Raw genomic sequence first — 20276 nt, 5'->3', positions numbered from 1 at the left:
TTCAAGTACTCGGCCAGCACCTCGGCGGTGTGTCTGTTGCCCAAACACATCATCTGCAACACAGCCTGCTGACGCTTTCCACTAGCTGCTCGATGGGGGGACACATCGTGTGCAACAGTGGCAGCTGCAGATGGAGTGCTCGTACGACTGCGCTCTGTGGACGAGCTTTCGCTTCTGGAGGAGGAGGAGGAGGAGGGTCGAACGCCTACAGCCAACTGTTTCCTATACCGTGGGCTAGGCAGCACTGTCCCACCACCGCTGTCCCCTGTGGACCCTGCATCCACCACATTAACCCAGTGCGCAGTGATGGACACGTAACGGCCCTGGCCATGCCGACTGGACCATGCATCAGTTGTGAGGTGCACCTTTCCGCTCACTGACTGCTTGAGTGCATGGACAATGCGGTCTTTCACATGATGGTGGAGGGCTGGGATGGCTTTGCGAGAGAAGAAGTGGCGACTGGGTAGGTCATAGCGTGGTACTGCATAGGCCATGAGTTCACGGAAAGCTGTGCTTTCCACCAACCGAAAGGGCATCATCTCAAATGAGATTAGTTTGGCAATGTGGGCGTTCAAACCCAGTGTACGCGGATGAGAGACTGAGTACTTTCTTGACCTACTCATAGTGTCTGGGAGGGTGAGCTGGACTTGAGAGCTGCATATGGTGGAAGTAGCGGTGGACAGGGCGGACTGAGAGAGGGTTGATGATGGTGATGGAGTTGTTGTTCTTTCTGATGGCCTAGAATCAGTCTTTCGTTGATATAACAGTGGGATTCCCTGACTGCTGTGGCCTTGCAACGACACCTCAACATTTGCTGCTGTGCTAACCGGTGGGCTTACAGTGGGGGAAACAATGTAGCATTGCTGACTACTTTCGTTGTGATCAGTTGCACATGTGGCACTTGAGGTTTTGGTGTTGTGTCCACGCTTGCAAGTGCATGCTGGTTAAATGTCTAAGCATGCAACTGGTATTCAAATTTTTCAGATTTTTCCCTCGGCTAAAGGTCTTTGCGCACTTCTTACAGATAACCTTGGCCTGATCATGAGGATTTTGTTCAAAAAAGTGCCACACTGCACTCTTCCTACTTTGGCAGACATTTTGCGGCCTAGCACGCTGTGATCTTTTGACCCTCTGGACAAGCTGTCCAGCAACTATTTTGATGTTTGGAACCTGTCTTTGGAGTGCTCCGGGCCTGCCAGATAACAGCTGTTGCGATGTCGATGTCTGCTGTGGATGCTCCTCATCTGAGCTATTGGAAGCAGCACCCTCTTCCCCCAATGGATGCCAATCTGGGTCAACAACTGGGTCATCCATCACCTCCTCTTCTATGTCATGTGCACCTTCCTCTGTGTCACCGTGTATGGTGGTATAGTGTGCGGGAAGAGGCACCTGAGTCTCAGCAGGGTCAGAATCTGGCTCTGTACACTGCGAGGACAATGTAGTGCTCTGAGTGAATGTACCAGCAGAATCATCCATCAGCGGCTGTGCATCAGTGCACTCCATGTCAGATTCATCTTGGCCTAGGTAATTCACCATTTCACTTGATAATCCAGGCATGGTATGTGAAAACAGCTCCATGGAGTAATCAGTACTATGGCCTGCGTCATCCTTCAATCTTGGTTGGGGTGAAGGACACAAGGAAAGGTGTGGTTCATGAACATGATCCTCCAATGACGACTCAGTGCTTTTACTTTTTACAACTGAAGAAGAGGAGGCTGAGTCAGCAATGTAAGACAAAACTTTTTCCTGATGCTCTGGCTTTAAAAGCGGTTTGCCAACTCCTAGAAAACTAAGCGTTCGAGGCCTTATGTAGCCAGACGATGACGCAAGCTCAACACCTCCTGCATTCGGTCCTATTTTGCTCTTGCCACTACCATCAGATCCACCACCAACACCATCATTACCAGCTGCCAACCCCCGCCCAATTCCACGGCCTCTTCCACCAGCCTTCCTCATTTTTGGTAGAAATGTAGACAAAATCCAACAAACTATATAGTAATGTAAAACAAGGTACAAGGTGTCTATAGGACAGGGGAGATTTTTAATTTCTGCACACACTTGTGGACACTGGACACTTTTGGATTGTGTGAGGCCCACTGAGTATCTGAGCGCTCTGTCACAGGCTCGATGGCAGAGCTGTGACCAAAGTGACTAGAGGATAAGGGAGATTTTTAATTTCTGCACACACTTGTGGACACTGGACACTTATGGATTGTGTGAGGCCCACTGAGTATCTGAGCGCTGTGTCACAGGCTCGATGGCAGAGCTGTGACCAAAGTGACTAGAGGATAAGGGAGATTTTTAATTTCTGCACACACTTGTGGACACTGGACATTTAGGATTGTGTGAGGCCCACTGAGTATCTGAGCGCTCTGTCACAGGCTCGATGGCAGAGCTGTGACCAAAGTGACTAGAGGATAAGGGAGATTTTTAATTTCTGCACACACTTGTGGACACTGGACACTTATGGATTGTGTGAGGCCCACTGAGTATCTGAGCGCTCTGTCACAGGCTCGATGGCAGAGCTGTGACCAAAGTGACTAGAGGATAAGGGAGATTTTTAATTTCTGCACACACTTGTGGACACTGGACACTTATGGATTGTGTGAGGCCCACTAAGTATCTGAGCGCTCTGTCACAGGCTCGATGGCAGAGCTGTGACCAAAGTGACTAGAGGATAAGGGAGATTTTTAATTTCTGCACACACTTGTGGACACTGGACACTTATGGATTGTGTGAGGCCCACTGAGTATCTGAGCGCTCTGTCACAGGCTCGATGGCAGAGCTGTGACCAAAGTGACTAGAGGATAAGGGAGATTTTTAATTTCTGCACACACTTGTGGACACTGGACACTTATGGATTGTGTGAGGCCCACTGAGTATCTGAGCGCTCTGTCACAGGCTCGATGGCAGAGCTGTGACCAAAGTGACTAGAGGATAAGGGAGATTTTTAATTTCTGCACACACTTGTGGACACTGGACACTTATGGATTGTGTGAGGCCCACTGAGTATCTGAGCACTCTGTCACAGGCTCGATGGCAGAGCTGTGACCAAAGTGACTAGAGGATAAGGGAGATTTTTAATTTCTGCACACACTTGTGGACACTGGACACTTATGGATTGTGTGAGGCCCACTGAGTATCTGAGCGCTCTGTCACAGGCTCGATGGCAGAGCTGTGACCAAAGTGACTAGAGGATAAGGGAGATTTTTAATTTCTGCACACACTTGTGGACACTGGACACTTATGGATTGTGTGAGGCCCACTGAGTATCTGAGCGCTCTGTCACAGGCTCGATGGCAGAGCTGTGACCAAAGTGACTAGAGGATAAGGGAGATTTTTAATTTCTGCACACACTTGTGGACACTGGACACTTATGGATTGTGTGAGGCCCACTGAGTATCTGAGCGCTATGTCACAGGCAGAAATTGGCTAGTGTATCACAAACTACAAGGTGTATGTAGAATTGGGCAGAATTGGAATCTCCCTAGAGTGCAGGTCTGTAAGAACGGAACATGTCCTCGACTTATTCTCACAGAGTGACTCACTGATAGCTTCACTGTGGCTGTGATAACAGCCGTTACACGGTACTGTGTGAGGAGCGTACACCGCTGTATGGTGTGAAAAAATGCACGCTCAGTACCTCAGCAGGACAAAAAAAAAAAATTGTGATTGCTTTTAAAAAAGCAGTTTGTGGAGCAGTGGGTAAACAGCAATGCAGGAATGTCAGGAAGCCTTAGAAGGCAGCCCAACAACCAACACCACTGATACACCACTATATAGCCTCCCCTTGCACTGCACAGTGACTGGTGTGTTGTACAGGCAAAATCGCTAGCAGCAGAAGCAGTTTTTTTTTCTTCTTCTCAGCAGGACAAAAAAAAAAATTGGGATTGCTTTTAAAAAAGCAGTTTGCGGAGCAGTGGGTAAACAGCAATGCAGGAATGTCAGGAAGCCTTAGAAGGCAGCCCAACAACCAACACCACTGATACACCACTATATAGCCTCCCCTTGCACTGCACAGTGACTGGTGTGTTGTACAGGCAAAATCGCTAGCAGCAGAAGCAGTTTTTTTTTCTTCTTCTCAGCAGGACAAAAAAAAGAATTGTGATTGCTTTTAAAAAAGCAGTTTGCGGAGCAGTGGGTAAACAGCAATGCAGGAATGTCAGGAAGCCTTAGAAGGCAGCCCAACAACCAACACCACTGATACACCACTATATAGCCTCCCCTTGCACTGCACAGTGACTGGTGTGCTGTACAGGCAAAATCGATAGCAGCAGAAGCAGTTTTTGGTGTCTTCTTCCCTGCCTAACGCTCTCCCTACAAAATCATCAGCAGCAGCAGCTCTCCCTATTCTGAGATCAGCATGAGTAACATGGCGGTCGGCGTGCACGCCCTTTTATACCCCCTGTGACGCCCACCAAAGCAAGCCAACCACTTGCATGCCCTTCTGAAAGATGGTGGTGACCCATGCCTATGTCATCACGTTGCCCACAGTGTCCGTGGATCCTGATTGGCTGAAAAAGAGCGCAAAACAAACTTTTGATACGCGACTTTGGCGCGTAAGTCGCCGACCTTGTGGCCGACCTCATCCTAGGGTCGGGTTTCGTTTCATGAAACCCGACTTTGCCAAAAGTCGGCGACTTTTGAATTTTTTCGACCCGTTTCGCTCAACTCTAATCGTATCTGCACCAAAATAGTCTCCATTAATAACGTCAGCACATTATGCAAATCGTCTCTTCAGAGAGGAAGAGGACTAGAACTCTAGTGCCACCTATTGGAAGTAGCAATCCTAATAGTCAATGTCGACCCTTTAACGAGCCTCGTTACATGACTTAGGATAAAAGCCAAGCCAGAATCTCGGTATTCAGACCCCTTTAAATTTTTCACTCTTTGTTTCATTGAAGCCATTTGGTAACTTAAAATTGATGCTATCTATTCCTGACACTGGAGTGGCTAATAAATTTACGAAGTATTTAGTTTGAAGTTTGGGATCTGCCAATAAGTGGCTAGTTTTCTGTTTCGGATAACATGATACTATTTTTTTTTTCCGTTTAGTCTTGCTTGAATATAAGTCAGTATTAAATAGTCTCTTGATGAGTCATCATTGGTGAGGACGATGAAACCACTAGAAATGAGAGGCTTGGAGAGTGTGTATACGTCACCTCACCCTATATACTGAGATGTGGGGTACATGTTTTTCTATTAGTCACTTTCCGACTAACATTCAGGGGGTGAATTATGGGTATAGTTTTACATTTGGAATTAATAAACTTTAGTTTTATCCTTTTGTCAGCAATCATGAGGAATGACAAGAGACAACCCATTTAAGAAGATTTTGGTTAAAACTATTCCAACACTATGAACATAAAAAAGGCTTCTCCCCTATGTGACGTCTCTGATGTTTATTAACAGTTGATTTCCAAGTAAAATATTTCCCACATTAAGAAAATGAAAAAGGCATCTCCTCTGTGTGACTGCTCTGATGGCGATTAAGATGCACTTTCTGGTTAAATATTTCCCACATTAACAGGAAAAAGGCTTCTCCCCTGTGTGGATTTTCTGGTGCTGAACACAATCTGATTTATTGGTAAAACATTTCCCACATTCTGAACAGAAAAAAGGCTTCTCCCCGTGTGAGTTCTCTTGTGGGTAACGAATTGTGATTTATGTGCAAAATATTTCCCACATTCTGAACATGAAAAAGGCTTCTCCCCTGAGTTCTTTGGTGGATAACAAAATATGATTTCTGTGCAAAATATTTCTTTGTATATTGTATGTGAGGGTGGCTCCTCTTGGTATGCACCTATTCACATTAGTTTGGATGTGCCAGTCAGTTTTTTTGTCTCTTGCATGTTGGCTTACTGACCGAGCACTCCGCCCTCCACCAGGTGGTGATTTTAATTATAGCAGGTCCCTACTTACTCATAAATGCAGGCATTGCTGACAGAGGTGTCCACATTCACCCTGAAATTCAGACATCAGCCTTAGAGAGGTATTCACACGGTGTAGGTACCCATCAGATTTGAGGCCGCCTTGACATTGGCTGGTGGGCAGATATTTGGCCAAATTTTATGCTAAGAGTCTCATATACACTCACTGGCCACTTTATTAGGTACACCATGCTAGTCACGGGTTGGACCCCCTTTTGCCTTCAGAACTGCCTCAATTCTTCGTGGCAGAGATTCAACAAGGTGCTGGAAGCATTCCTCAGAGATTTTGGACCATATTGACATGATGGCATCACACAGTTGGCGCAGATTTGTCGGCTGCACATCCCTGATGCGAATCTCCCGTTCCACCACATCCCAAAGATGCTCTATTGGATTGAGATCTGGTGACTGAGGAGGCCATTTGAGTACAGTGAACTCATTGTCATGTTCAAGAAACCAATCTGAGATGATTCGAGCTTTATGACATGGCGCATTATCCTGCTGAAAGTAGCCATCAGATGCCTGTTCTTAGCTGAGAGGAGTGGTACCCAGTGTGGTCTTCTGCTGCTGTAGCCCATCTGCCTCAAAGTTCGACGCACTGTGCGTTCAGAGATGCTCTTCTGCCTACCTTGGTTGTAACGGGTGGCAATTTGAGTCACTGTTGCCTTTCTATCAGCTCGAACCAGTATGCCCATTCTCCTCTGACCTCTGGCATCAACAAGGCATTTCCGGCCACAGAACTGCCGCTCACTGGATTTTTTTTCTTTTTCGGACCATTCTCTGTAAACCCTAGAGATGGTTGTGCGTGAAAATCCCAGTAGATCAGCAGTTTCTGAAATACTCAGACCAGCCCTTCTGGCACCAACAATCATGCCACGTTCAAAGGCACTCAAATCACCTTTCTTCCCCATACTGATGCTCGGTTTGAACTGCAGGAGATTGTCTTGACCATGTCTACATGCCTAAATGCACTGAGTTGCCGCCATGTGATTGGCTGATTAGAAATTAAGTCTTAACACACAGTTGGACAGGTGTACCTAATAAAGTGGCCAGTGAGTGTATTTTTTCTATAATTCTAAAGCTGTATTGCAAATCTAATTACATATATTCCACATTGACATGCCTTAGCATGATAGAGTGCAACCATTCTTTGTATATAGTTTTATCCTTTTGTCAGCAATCATGAGGAATGACAAGAGACAACCCATTTAAGAAGATTTAATTGTTGTTAAATCTATTCAAACATTATGAACACAAAAAAGTCTTCTCCCGTATGTGACGTCTCTGATGTTTATTAACAGTTGATTTCCAAGTAAAAAATTTCCCACATTAAGAAAATGTAAAAGGCTTCTCCTCTGTGTGACTGCTCTGATGGCGATTAAGAAGCGCTTTCTGGTTAAATATTTCCCACATTAACAGGAAAAAGGCTTCTCCCCTGTGTGGGTTCTCTGGTGCTTAACACAATCTGATTTATTGGTAAACATTTTCCACATTCTGAACAGGAAAAAGGCTTCTCCCCTGTGTGAGTTCTCTGGTGCTTAACACAATTTGATTTATTGGTAAAACATTTTCCACATTCTGAACAGGAAAAAGGCTTCTCCCCTGTGTGAGTTCTCTGGTGCTTAACACAATCTGATTTATTGTTAAAACATTTCCCACATTCTGAACAGAAAAAAGGCTTCTCCCCTGTGTGAGTTCTCTGGTGCTTAACGCAATATGATTTAGTGTTAAAACATTTCCCACATTCCGAACATGAAAAAGATTTCTCCCCTGTGTGAGTTCTCTGGTGGGTAGCAAAATGTGATTTATATGCAAAACATTTCCCACATTCTGAACAGGAAAAAGGCTTCTCCCCTGTGTGAGTTCTCTGGTGGGTAACAAAATTTGATTTCTGTGCAAAATATTTCCCACATTCTGAACAGGAAAAAGGTTTCTCCCCTGTGTGAGTTCTCTGGTGGGTAACAAAATTTGATTTATGTGCAAAATATTTCCCACATTCTGAACAGGAAAAAGGCTTCTCCCCTGTGTGAGTTCTCTGGTGTATAACAAAATCATATTTCTTGTTAAAGCATTTCCCACATTCTGAACATGAAAATGGCTTCTTTGCTTTAGGAGCAGTTTGTTTTTTATTGCCTCCTTTGTGACTTTGATTTCCCTTAGTAGTCAGTAATGAATCAGAAGACGGGACCTGTTTCATAGGTCCAGATGACAGATCTTTGCTGTGAATGGATGATGATATATCTGAACTAACAGCAATCCCTTCAGTTATATCTTGTAGGATTTCAAGATCATCAAATTTAAAAACTGAAGATGTCAGCTGTCCTTCTGATTTCCTGGTACAGTCATCTAAGATAAAAAACAATTATTTTTTAATAAAATATCCTTGAGTTTTATAAGTTTGAACATTTCTACTTAAACTGTCCATAAAAATGGCAATCTATATAAAAAATTTTCATTATTTACCAAGACAATGACAGTTCACAGTCTAATAGAAAACCTTGTTGGATGAACCAGTAGTGTGTGGTGTTCAACTGTTTGTTCATTCTGCCTCCCAAATATCGAATAAAAAGAAACCAATCAATGTTATGTAGGCGAAAATAATACCAATTCTCATCTCACAAAAAACAAGTCCCCACTCAGGTCCATCATCTGTCATTGGAAAAACAGAGGTTCCCACACTATTAGTGGCTCAAAGGCTGTTGAAAAGCAATAAGGTTTCTATAAACCAATCCAGCAAAATCCGCTCTCACTTCGGAGTCTTGCAGTGTGCGCAAACAACATTTAGGGTCCCTGTATTTAGCAATATTATAGTGAGAAGAATCCACTTAATTTATGGTGTGTGTCTCCTGGAGCACAATCTGGGCACTATGTGCTGGGTAATAAAATGGCAGATGTGCAATTTTCACTCTTCAACATCCACTGCGTGTTATTTTCCAGAAAGTGGCTGTGGAGTCAAAATATTCACTCCTCCTATAGATTATAACCCTCAGTGAATTAATTTATGAAATGGAATCACTTTATGAGGATTTCTACTATTCTGGTTTTCTGTCATTTAGTTATATTAGGGCATCTGCATATGGTGTGTCCAATCTCATCTGGGATCTGTTCCTGCTGTCCAGCTGGAGTAATCTGCTCCCTACTTCAGCCAACTGGAAAGTACCACACCCTACTAAAGCGCAAAGCACATGGCCGGAATCTGCCAGATACAGCGCTGTTCTCCTCTGGTTCAGTCCTCTGTACAGGGTTCCCCTGTATTTTCTATAATCAGTCTGGCAAAACTCACAACTGGGGGCTGCAAGCCTCAGCTGTCAGCTTCAGTAAGGCTGGTTATCAAGAATAGAGGGGTCCCAACACTGTTTTTTAATTATTTAAATAAATAATTTTAAAAAAACCAGTATGGGGTCCCCCCCCATTTTTGACAACCAGCATTGCTAAAGCTGACAACTGGGGGCTGGTATTCTCAGGCTTGTAAGGGGCCATGGATATTGACCCTCCCAGGATAAAAAAGCAGCTTGCAGCTTCCCAGAAAAGGCACATCTATGAGATGCGCCAATTCTGGCATTTTCCCGGCTCTTCCCACTTGCCCTGTAGTGATGGCAAGTGGGGTTCATATTTATGGGGTTGATGTCACCCTTGTATTGTCAGGTGACATCAAGCCCACAGCTTAGTAATGGAGAGGTGTCTATAAGACACCTATCCATTACTAATCCTATAGTTATATGGTAAATAAAGACAGCCAGAATAAAGTCTTTTATTAGAAATAAAACAAAACGCAGTTTTCGTTTTTTATTTAAAAATAACACAGAGAATTCTCACGATGATCTGCTGTGACGTCACTTAGCTTGAACTGTGGTGACCTCATCACTGACTTTTTCCCACGGTCCTGAGGTCACTGCAGTTCAGCCTGGCTGGAAACCTTGATGATGTCACTGCTGGTCAATGATGCTGCGCTTGCAGCAGCTCATTCACCAGTGGTTCTCAGCCTGGACGGTCGCATCTTGGCACCATCCAGGATGAAAACTAATTATTCCCCAGACCTGGATTATAGTGTGGGATAGAACGACAGACAGGTATGGTATATTGTTGTTGTTTATTTTTATTACAGGAGAACGAGGTCTTCGGTGGAAATAGGCGTTAGGTGAGTATAACTGTGTTTGCTATTTTTAAATAAAAAAGGAAAACTGTTTTGTTTTATTTCTAATAAAAGACTTTATTCTGGCTGTGTCTTTATTTACTACTAACTGAAGAGCCCGGCGTTGCCTGGGCATAGTAACCAACTGTGGTTAGTTATCACAAATTATAATGATTATACTGCACATAAAAACATTTCACATCATATTCAACACTACAGATTTGCAACACAAATTAACTAAACGATTACCCAAGTATTGATAGTATTTTATTTTCAACTCATTCAAGAGCCTTTTGATAAACAACATGTGTATCTGTGTATCTAATCCTATCCTGTGTGATACTGTCTACTGAGCCGTGTATCTAACCCTATCCTGTGTGATACTGTCTGCTGAGCCGTGTATCTAATCCTATCCTGTGTGATAATGTCTGCTGAGCTGTGTACCTAATCCTCTCCTGTGTGATGCTTTCTGCTGAGCTGTGTATCTAATCCTATCCTGTGTGATACTGACTGCTGAGCTATGTATCTAATCCTATCCCGTGTGATACTGACTGCTGAGCTGTGTATCTAATCCTCTCCTGTGTGATAATGTCTGCTGAGCTGTGTCCCTAATCCGCTCCTGTGTGATACTTTCTGCTCAGCTGTGTATCTAATCCTATCCTGTGTGATACCGTCTGCTGAGCCGTGTATCTAACCCTATTCTGTGTGATACTGTGTGCTGAGCTGCGTATCTAATCCTATCCTGTGTGATACTGACTGCGGAGCCATGTGTCTAATCCTCTCCTGTGTGATACTGACTGCTGAGCTGTGTATCTAATCCTATCCTCTGTGATACTGATGGCTGAGCTGTGTATCTAATCCTATCCTGTGTGATACTGACTGCTGAGCCATGTGTCTAATCCTCTCCTGTGTGATACTGACTGCTGAGCTGTGTATCTAATCCTATCCTGTGTTACACTGTCTGCTGAGCCATGTATCTATTCCTATCCTGTGTGATACTGACTGCTGAGCTGTGCATCTACTCCTATCCTCTGTGATACTGACTGCTGAGCTGTGTATCTAATCCTATCCTGTGTGATACTGACTCCTGAGCCATGTGTCTAATCCTATCCTGTGTGATACTGACTGCTGAGCTGTGTATCTAATCCTATCCTGTGTGATACTGACTGCTGAGCCGAGTATCTAGTCCTATCCTGTGTGATACTGGACTCCCACTGCAGTCTGTGTCAGAGGGAGGTCTGTGTTGGCACGGTAATAAATTGTGTTTTTTCCAGCTTTACAGAAGGACGATAACACCATAGAAATGATAAGAATAATAGGCAAAATTGTTTGGTGAATTGGAATGCGCGGGGTTAAAATTTCACCTCACAACATAGCCTATGACGCTCTCGGGATCCAGACGTGTGACTGTGCAAAATTTTGTGGCTGTAGCTGCGACAGTACAGATGCCAATCCCAGACATACACACACACACACATTCAGCTTTATATATTAGATGTAACTATGGGGTTGGTAATGTATAGACACCTTTCCATTACTAAGTCGTGGGCTTGATGTCACCTGACAATACAAAGGTGACATCAACCCCACAAATATGAACCCCACTTGTCACCACTAAAGGGCCAATGGGAAAAGCCGGGCAAAGTGTCGGAATTGGCGCATCTAATAGATGTGCCTTGTTTGGGCTGGTTAATGTTTAATCTTTATTTGTAGTTTTTAGTAAATGAGATTCTCATGCTTTGGGGTGGGATTGTGGGAGTGGATGTGGGTTGGGCTGTGGGCGGGGCCTTATTTGGTGCTATGCGTACATATTCATCTGTATTGGCTTATGACACTGATCCTTCAGTGACCTGCCCCCTATTTTACATAAAAAATTACATCCAGAAAAATGTCACCGGCGATGGTGGCACCTGCGCAGTAAAAACTATAAGAGATAGATGATACTGGACAGGCGCCGCTGGTGTCCCTTGTAAATTTATTTTTCCAAGCGTCACAATAGCCACAATATTATAGGCATTGTCAACAATAATATCAACACTACAACACTATTATATGCATTATGTAATAATGGGGGGCAGGTCAGTGAGGGATCCACAACCTGTCATAAGTCAATACAGATGAATATGTAATCAGAGCACCTCATAAAGCCCCGCCCACAGCCCCGCCCCAAAGCACGAGAATCTCATTAACTGAAAACTACAAATACAGATTAAACAACAACCACAAGACGGATTTCATCACCAGGTATCATTGTAATCAGTACAACGGTGCCAACCTGACAGTGACTGTAGGTTACTGAGCACAATCCGGCTGACAGGTTCCCTTTAAGACATCTCAGACATTTGGAAGAGGCAATGGAGAGCTTTTTTTCAGGACTATCAGGGAGTTACAGACTCACATTAGGCAGGAAGGCCGATCCCACCACAATTAAACCATCATACAGAATGAACAGGTTAAAAAAAGACATAGAATAAAAATATGTTACATCCCCAACAACAACAACGTATGTACGAGGGGAGAACACTAAACTGGAGCTGCACTCATTTATGGTGGACCATTGGAGCCACTATGAGTCCTGACCAGAAGAGTAGAGAAAGTATTAGCGCCCCCATTTCAGGAGCGATTGTGCAGTAATCTGAAAGCAATGTGATTTATGATGTGGAGAGAATCTATGAAACCAGGGCTGGAGCCAACACATCTCCTGCAGGCGGGAATAAATGTATATTACAGCCATCGGCCACGCACAGCTTAGAGATCTATCATGGCACAGGTGGAATGTTTGTCCTGTAGTTTATTACAATCCTCCTTGAAATTACCGTATTTTTGGACTATAAGACGCACCTAAGTTTTAGAGGAAATTAGGGGAAAAAATTGAAGCAAAAAATGTTCTCAATTCTGTACTTAATATCCCCTATCCTGGTATATATGGTCCCCTCATCCCCATTCTGATACACATGGCCCCCTCATCCCTACCCTGGTATGCATGGCCCCCTCATCCCTGTCCTGGTATGCATGGCCCCCTCATCCCTGTCCTGGTATGCATGGCCTCCTCATCCCTGTCCTGGTATGCATGGCCCCCTCATCCCTGTCCTGGTATGCATGGCCCCCTCATCCCTGTCCTGGTATGCATGGCCCCCTCATTTCCATCCTGGTATGCATGGTCCCATCCTTATCCTGGTGTCACGATCCATTTTTCAGGTCATCGGGGGTTAATATTAGTTTTTGCAGCTGGTGTTACTGCATGTTTAGTTGGTCTTCTGCTGAGTTTTTCCCCCTGGTGGACGCTGGTGTTACTGCATTGTGATTAATTACCTATGCAGGCGGAAACCACTCCCGCCGTTCTACATAAGCTCACCAGGTGCACCAACTAACTGTTGGTGATATTGTTTCTCTTTGGAGACCAACCAAGCTGGAGTTCAGGAGCTGACAGAGTCCTGTGGATCTTCAGTTGTCTGCTGTTTTCAGGTGGCTAACTCTGCTGTCCTGGAGCATTGCAGGAGAGGGACAGGTCGGAGACTTGGGCCTCACTACCATTAAGTGTACCCCCAAGTTAAGGAAAGTCAGAGCACCCCCTTAGTCTTAGGGGCAGTTCAGAGGCAATGGTTCCATATCCCCTGTTTTCCCCTTACTGCCCTGTGACACCTGGTATGAAGGGACACAATCTTGTCCTGGTATGCATGACCCCATCATCCCTATCCTGGTATGAATGGCCCCATCCATATTCTGGTGTGCATGGCCCCATCCTTATTCTGGTGTGCATGGCCCCATCCTTATCTTGGTATGCAGGGCCCCCATCTCGTCCTAGTATGCATGGTCCCATATCTCATCCTAGTATGCATTGCACCTCATCCCTATCCTGGTATGCATGGCCCCATCTCGTCCTGGTATGCACAGACCTCATCTCGTCCTGGTATGCAGTGCAGGGCCCAATCTCATCCTGGTATGCAGGGCCCCATCTCGTCCTGGTATGCAGGGCGCCATCTCGTCCTGGTATGCAGGGCCCCATCTCATCCTGGTATGCAGGGCCCCATCTCGTCCTGGTATGCAGGGCCCCATCTCGTCCTGGTATGCAAGGCCCCATCTCGTCTTGGTATGCAGGGCCCCATCTTGACCTGGTATGCAGGACCCCATCCTTATAAGTGTCCCCCACCCACATTCCTATCCTGATATGTGTGGCCCCATCAGAAAACATTACAAAAAAAAAACCATTACACTTTCCTACCCGGCGCTCCCTTGCAGCGTCCTGCTCTGGTGCCAGCAACTGCATTATGCTTGTAAGCAGCGCTGAGAACAGTGAGTATTCATGAATATTCATGTCTCTTAAGTAGCGGCACACGTGACCACAGGTAGCAGCAGGAAACCGGTGGCTGACACTGCGTGCTACTGAAGAGCAATGAATACTCACTGCCCTTTGCATGCACAGTCCTGGCAGCTGTGCTCTGCTTGTGAGCAGCACGTGACGTCCCTGTCATGTGCTGCTTACAAGCATATAGCAGTTGCTGACACCGGAGCAGGACGCTGCGAGGGAGCGCGAGGTAAGTAAGTGTAATGATTTGTTTTTTAATGTTTTCTGATGGGGCCATGCATACAAGGATTTGGATGGGGATGGGGGTGTGGGCCAATTATAAGGATGGGGCTATGCATACCAGGACCGGGGTTGGAGGCTAATCATATCAAGATACTATTATTAAAGAGAAATGAATATTCATTGTCCTCAAAGCCCATGGGCGTGGAATGCAGTGAATATTCATTTCTCTTAAGTAGCGGCACACATGACCGCCGGTAGCAGCAGGAAGCCGGTGGCTGACACTGCGCGCTACTGAAGAGCAATGAATACTCACTGCCCCTTGCATGCACAGTCCTGGCAGCTGTGCTCTGCTTGTGAGCAGTGCATGTCGTCCCTGCCATGTGCTGCTTACAAGCATATAGCAGTTTATGGCACCGGAGCAGGACGCTGCGAGGGAGTGCGGGGTAAGTAAGTGTGATGGTTTGTTTTTTAATGTTTTCTGATGGGGCCATGCATACCAGGATGGAGATGGTGGTGTGGGCCAAATATAAGGATGGGGCCATGCATACCAGGACTGGGGTTGGGGGCTAATCATATCAAGATACTATTATTAAAGAGAAAAGAATATTCATTGCCCTCAAAGCCCATGGGAGTGGAATGCAGTGAATATTCATTTCTCTTTAGCAGCGGGAACAGGAGTTAGCCGCAGCCACTGGCTCCAGCCTCGTGTGACCCGCTGCTCCGCCGATGCCGTTCCCCCACCTCCCCACCACAGCCAGAGCCGGTACATCCGGACTATAAGACGCACCCCCTATTTTCCTCCACATTTTTGAAAGAAAAAAGTGTGTCTTATAGTTTGAAAAATATAGTAGTGTTAATACAAATTGAAAAGTCAGGATAAAGGGAAACTCTGCTGTTATTGTACAGAAATTCACACTTGGCCTCACTGCACATTTACTGTTGTCGATCATAAAAGGGAAGTTTGGCCAGAAAGACTGGACCTGGTCTTGTAGGGACCATGAGACATTCAGCAGCACAGAAGGGAGAGAAGATTCATCCGATAAGATCTCAGGGATCTAGGAAGCCAACAGCATCATTACCCTCCGCTTTCTCTTACAGGCCCAGCATAAGATTTTTCTTCAAGTGATTTTCTATCTTGTCAGCACATTCTACGTACGATGTCATTTGGCTTTATAGTTAATCTGGGCAGGTAACGGTCAGCGTCTCCTAATCCCAGGGGGTAGGTGGATCCTCCAGGTTGTAAGTTCTATAGAAAAGGGCTTTCAATGCCCAAAGTCATGTGAACAGTTTTGGGTGGAGGAGAATGTTGTGGTCTAGAGGCAAAATGGTGAACATGGTAATACGGACGGACTACACCACCCATAAAGCAGCCACAGCCGGTGACTGAGAAGAATCTGTGACTTCTCTGCATTCAGTGGTTACTACTCACCTGGGTAGTCATATGTGGGAATCTCCTCTTTACACCGCTCATCACCCCTCACATATGTCTCTGTTGTATTAATATGGGTCAGATCTTCACCCTGAAACAAATATTGTAAAAGTCACTGACAGATGGAGAAGTCCCATCTATGATCAGCTCTAATCCTGCCATCTCCACCGTTCTCATTACACAAGTATAAAACATATAATACTGGTGGATAAAACAAGACTGAGCACAAGACCTTCACAGCCGTCTACACATCATAGGGGAGATCTCCTGACACCTTCTCTCCATCTACCTGATGATCCTGAGGAACACTGGGATCTTCTTGTTTACAGTCCTGTGGAAGAAGAGGACGGGGACATCTCTCTGGTGTTGTCCTCTTACTGGATAGATCTGGAGGAAACACATACAGGGACTGAATTCATTCTCTACATACAGATAATTATAGGCCGTGTGTATTTAGTCCTGTCTATTACCTGGTGATGTGAGGGGCTGGGGAACCTGCATTATGACGTTCTTGTACAGATCTCTGTGTCCTTCTAAATACTCCCACTCCTCCATGGAGAAATAGACAGCGACATCCTGACACCTTATAGGAACCTGACACATACAATGATACCATCATCCTCCCGATCCCTTCATAGTGTTACTGTATAATGTCCCAGCATTCCCAGCAGTGTCACCTCTCCAGTCAGCAGCTCAGTTATCTTGTAGGTGAGGTCTAGGATCTTCTGGTCATTGATGTCCTCATGGATCAGGGGGAGAGGTGGAGGCCCCGTGATTGGGCTCAGGGGTCTTCCAGATCCCTCAGACACAGGGTCCTGACAGTGATCACTAGAGGTCTTCTTCACCACTGTGTAATCCTGGTTATGGAGAGACACATTAATAAATCTCACTCCAGACATTTCCAGAGTCCTCACCTCTCCAGTTCTGTCCATTACTCCCATAGATAAGAATGATGTAATGTGACGTCATCAGAATCTCTCACCTCTCCAGTGAGACGGAAGAGGATCTCTAGGGTGAGGTGTAACATCCTCTCCGCCATCTTGTCTCTGTCCATATCCATCCTTGATGGGTAAATCAGGAAAATTCTCTTCTGTAGAAGATCTTCCCTGAGAGGATCCGATATTGTAGAGACCTGAATGAGAAGAAGATGATCCGATGTAACATCATAAGAATCCTGTGTAATAATACAATTACTGGAGATAATAAGGGAAACATATGAGGAGATTTATTATCTTACAGGGTTTAGTTTTCTTCCCTGACATCTACTAATAAAACCTATATATTTAGGCCACAGACAACAGGCAGTTTCCTCCTCGGAGTCGGCAGCTGAACACGTTCCTCATAGACTCATCTTCCATAACGCTAATTCTCGTCTCATTACCGACACTGGAATCGGCATTAGCAATACTGCAGGAGAGATTCATTACACGCGACATGAGAAATAACTCCTTCATGATGAGGACGACATCTTCATCTTCTACTGCGGCTCTAGAGACAGATTTGGCCAGAGTCGGTCACTGCCTCCATTCCCACCGGCCGTCTATATGAAGGTTTCCCGTCTTCCCCGCACTGGAATCTTCTCTCACGTTAGATCTCAGCTCTGAGTCACACACAGAAGTTTGAGGCTTTTAGAAAAGATTTTTTGTTTCCACAATCACAACGGACAGAAATGATCTGATCCCAAAGTCTCCATGTACAGTGATTTATGGGGATTATTTCTGGCCTTAGGCTTTCCTAATTAGCAAACGACATAATTCCTTATGGAAACATATTATATAGACACAGAGGATGTCCCCAGAAGTTCCATAGGATTCGGGAAAGGTAGTGTAACTCACCCATGTCACACTTGGCTCCTAATGCCATGGTCTCCTCCATCTCGGATACAATCCCTGATGTATATCCCTTCCAGAGTATGAAAGTGGTGATATGTGTGGGCTTGAGAATATGTGTCTATTATAACCTGACCTGGTACGAGCTCATAACTCTGATAACGGACCTGTTGGTGAGGAGGAGCAATGCTTTATAGAGCACATTATGGTGAATGCTGTGTCTCATTCGTTTTGTTTATTTCTGAAAGTGTGATATTATATCTCTGTCCCTGTGGACGGTGATTATACGGATTATTCTGATCTTACACTGCATTGTCATATGTTTGTCATCTTATTTTGTGGAATCTTTCAATAAAAAGAGTTTAAAAAAATAAATAATCCGTCACTATATGGAAAACAGAGTCACTGCACAATGTCAGTTATGTCTCGTCCTTAACGATTTTATTGTACCCCATTATCCTATACACTGTGGAGTAGATAGAAATCATAGGTCTGACAGCAATAGCTGGAATTGGAGCCCTCAACTTAAAAGGAAAAAATATATATAATATATATACACAAACACTCACAGAGTCGGACTGGCCTGGCGGGGTATCGGGGAAATCCCCGGTGGACCATTGGCTGTGGGAAGGAAAGGAGGAGAAGAAGAAGAGAAGAGAGAAAGAAAAAAAAGTCTGCGGTTTTTAGGGGTGCGGGCCTTTTAAAAGCGCAGGCAGAGTACGTGCAGGGGTGCGCGCATGCAGGGGTCATTACCTGAACCGCTGCGGCGCATGTCCCAATCAATACTGAAGAGTGTGCGCTTGCCGTCACTGGCATATGACATCACCGTTACACGCCACAAGCGATGTGCGCACACATTCACTGCCGGCCTCTGCTATGTCAGCGGCCATTTTACTAAGTGCACTGCGGACCTGCAGAGGAGGAGGACGCAACACGGCGCTGGAAGCGCAGGAAGGTAAGAGCAATCTTTTTTTTGTCCTCTCTCTCTCTGTACATGAAGCCAGGACAAGGGGCCAGGATGGATACACAAGGGGGGGCCAGGATGGATACACATGGGGGGGCCAGGATGGATACACATGGGGGGGCCAGGATGGAGACACATGGGGGCCAGGATGGATACACATGAGGGGCCCGGATGGATACACATGGGGGGGCCAGGATGGATACACATGGGGGGGCAGGATGGAGACACATGGGGGGCAGGATGGAGACACATGGGGGGGCCAGGATGGATACACATTGGGGGCCAGGATGGATACACATGGGGGGGCCAGGATGGATACACATGGGGGGGCCAGGATGGATACACATAGGGGGCCAGGATGGAGACACATGGGGGGGCCAGGATGGAGACACATGGGGGGGCCAGGATGGATACACATGGGGGGGCCAGGATGGAGACACATGGGGGGGCCAGGATGGATACACATGGGGGGGCCAGGATGGAGACACATGGGGGGGCCAGGATGGATACACATGGGGGGGCCAGGATGGAGACACATGGGGGCCAGGATGGATACACATGAGGGGCCCGGATGGATACACATGGGGGGGCCAGGATGGATACACATGGGGGGGCAGGATGGAGACACATGGGGGGGCAGGATGGAGACACATGGGGGGGCCAGGATGGATACACATTGGGGGCCAGGATGGATACACATGGGGGGGCCAGGATGGATACACATGGGGGGGCCAGGATGGATACACATGGGGGCCAGGATGGAGACACATGGGGGCCAGGATGGAGACACATGGGGGGGCCAGGATGGATACACATGAGGGGCCAGGATGGATACACATGAGGGGCCAGGATGGATACACATGAGGGGCCAGGATGGATACACATGGGGGGCAGGATGGAGACACATGGGGGGGCCAGGATGGATACACATGGGGGGGCAGGATGGAGACACATGGGGGCCAGGATGGAGACACATGGGGGGCCAGGATGGATACACATAAGGGGCCAGGATGGATACACATGAGGGGCCAGGATGGATACACATGGGGGGCAGGATGGAGACACATGGGGGGGCCAGGATGGATACACATGGGGGGCAGGATGGAGACACATGGGGGCCAGGATGGAAACACATGGAGGGGCCAGGATGGATACACATGGGGGGGCCAGGATGGAAACACATGGGGGGGCCAGGATGGATACACATGGAGGGGCCAGGATGGATACACATGGGGGGCCAGGATGGATACACATGGGGGGGCAGGATGGAGACACATGGGGGCCAGGATGGACACATGAGGGGCCGGATGGATACACATGGGGGGCCGGATGGATACACATGGGGGGCCAGGATGGATACACATGGGGGGCCAGGATGGATACACATGGGGGGGCCAGGATGGATACACATGAGGGGCCAGGATGGATACACATGGGGGGGCCAGGATGGATACACATGGGGGG

General features: G+C 46.3%; 1 protein-coding gene across 1 annotated transcript in view; it reads right to left on the bottom strand.

Moving 5' to 3' along the window:
• Positions 1-7133: 7133 nt before the first annotated feature.
• The window catches only part of LOC141076809 (uncharacterized), a 106744-nt gene continuing 93601 nt past the window's right edge, over positions 7134-20276 (bottom strand). The window contains exon 7 of the mRNA XM_073564117.1: positions 7134-8012. Coding sequence (XP_073420218.1) covers positions 7327-8012 — 686 coding nt within the window. The 3' untranslated portion in view covers positions 7134-7326. The remainder of the gene's footprint in view (positions 8013-20276) is intronic.

This window comes from Dendrobates tinctorius, unplaced genomic scaffold (genome assembly GCF_039654945.1).
Source record: "Dendrobates tinctorius isolate UK_male_01 unplaced genomic scaffold, ASM3965494v1 ptg000430l, whole genome shotgun sequence".
Lineage (NCBI taxonomy): Eukaryota > Metazoa > Chordata > Amphibia > Anura > Dendrobatidae > Dendrobates > Dendrobates tinctorius.
The sequence above is the reverse complement of the archived record's forward strand: the minus strand, read 5'-3'. Positions and strand labels throughout refer to the sequence as shown.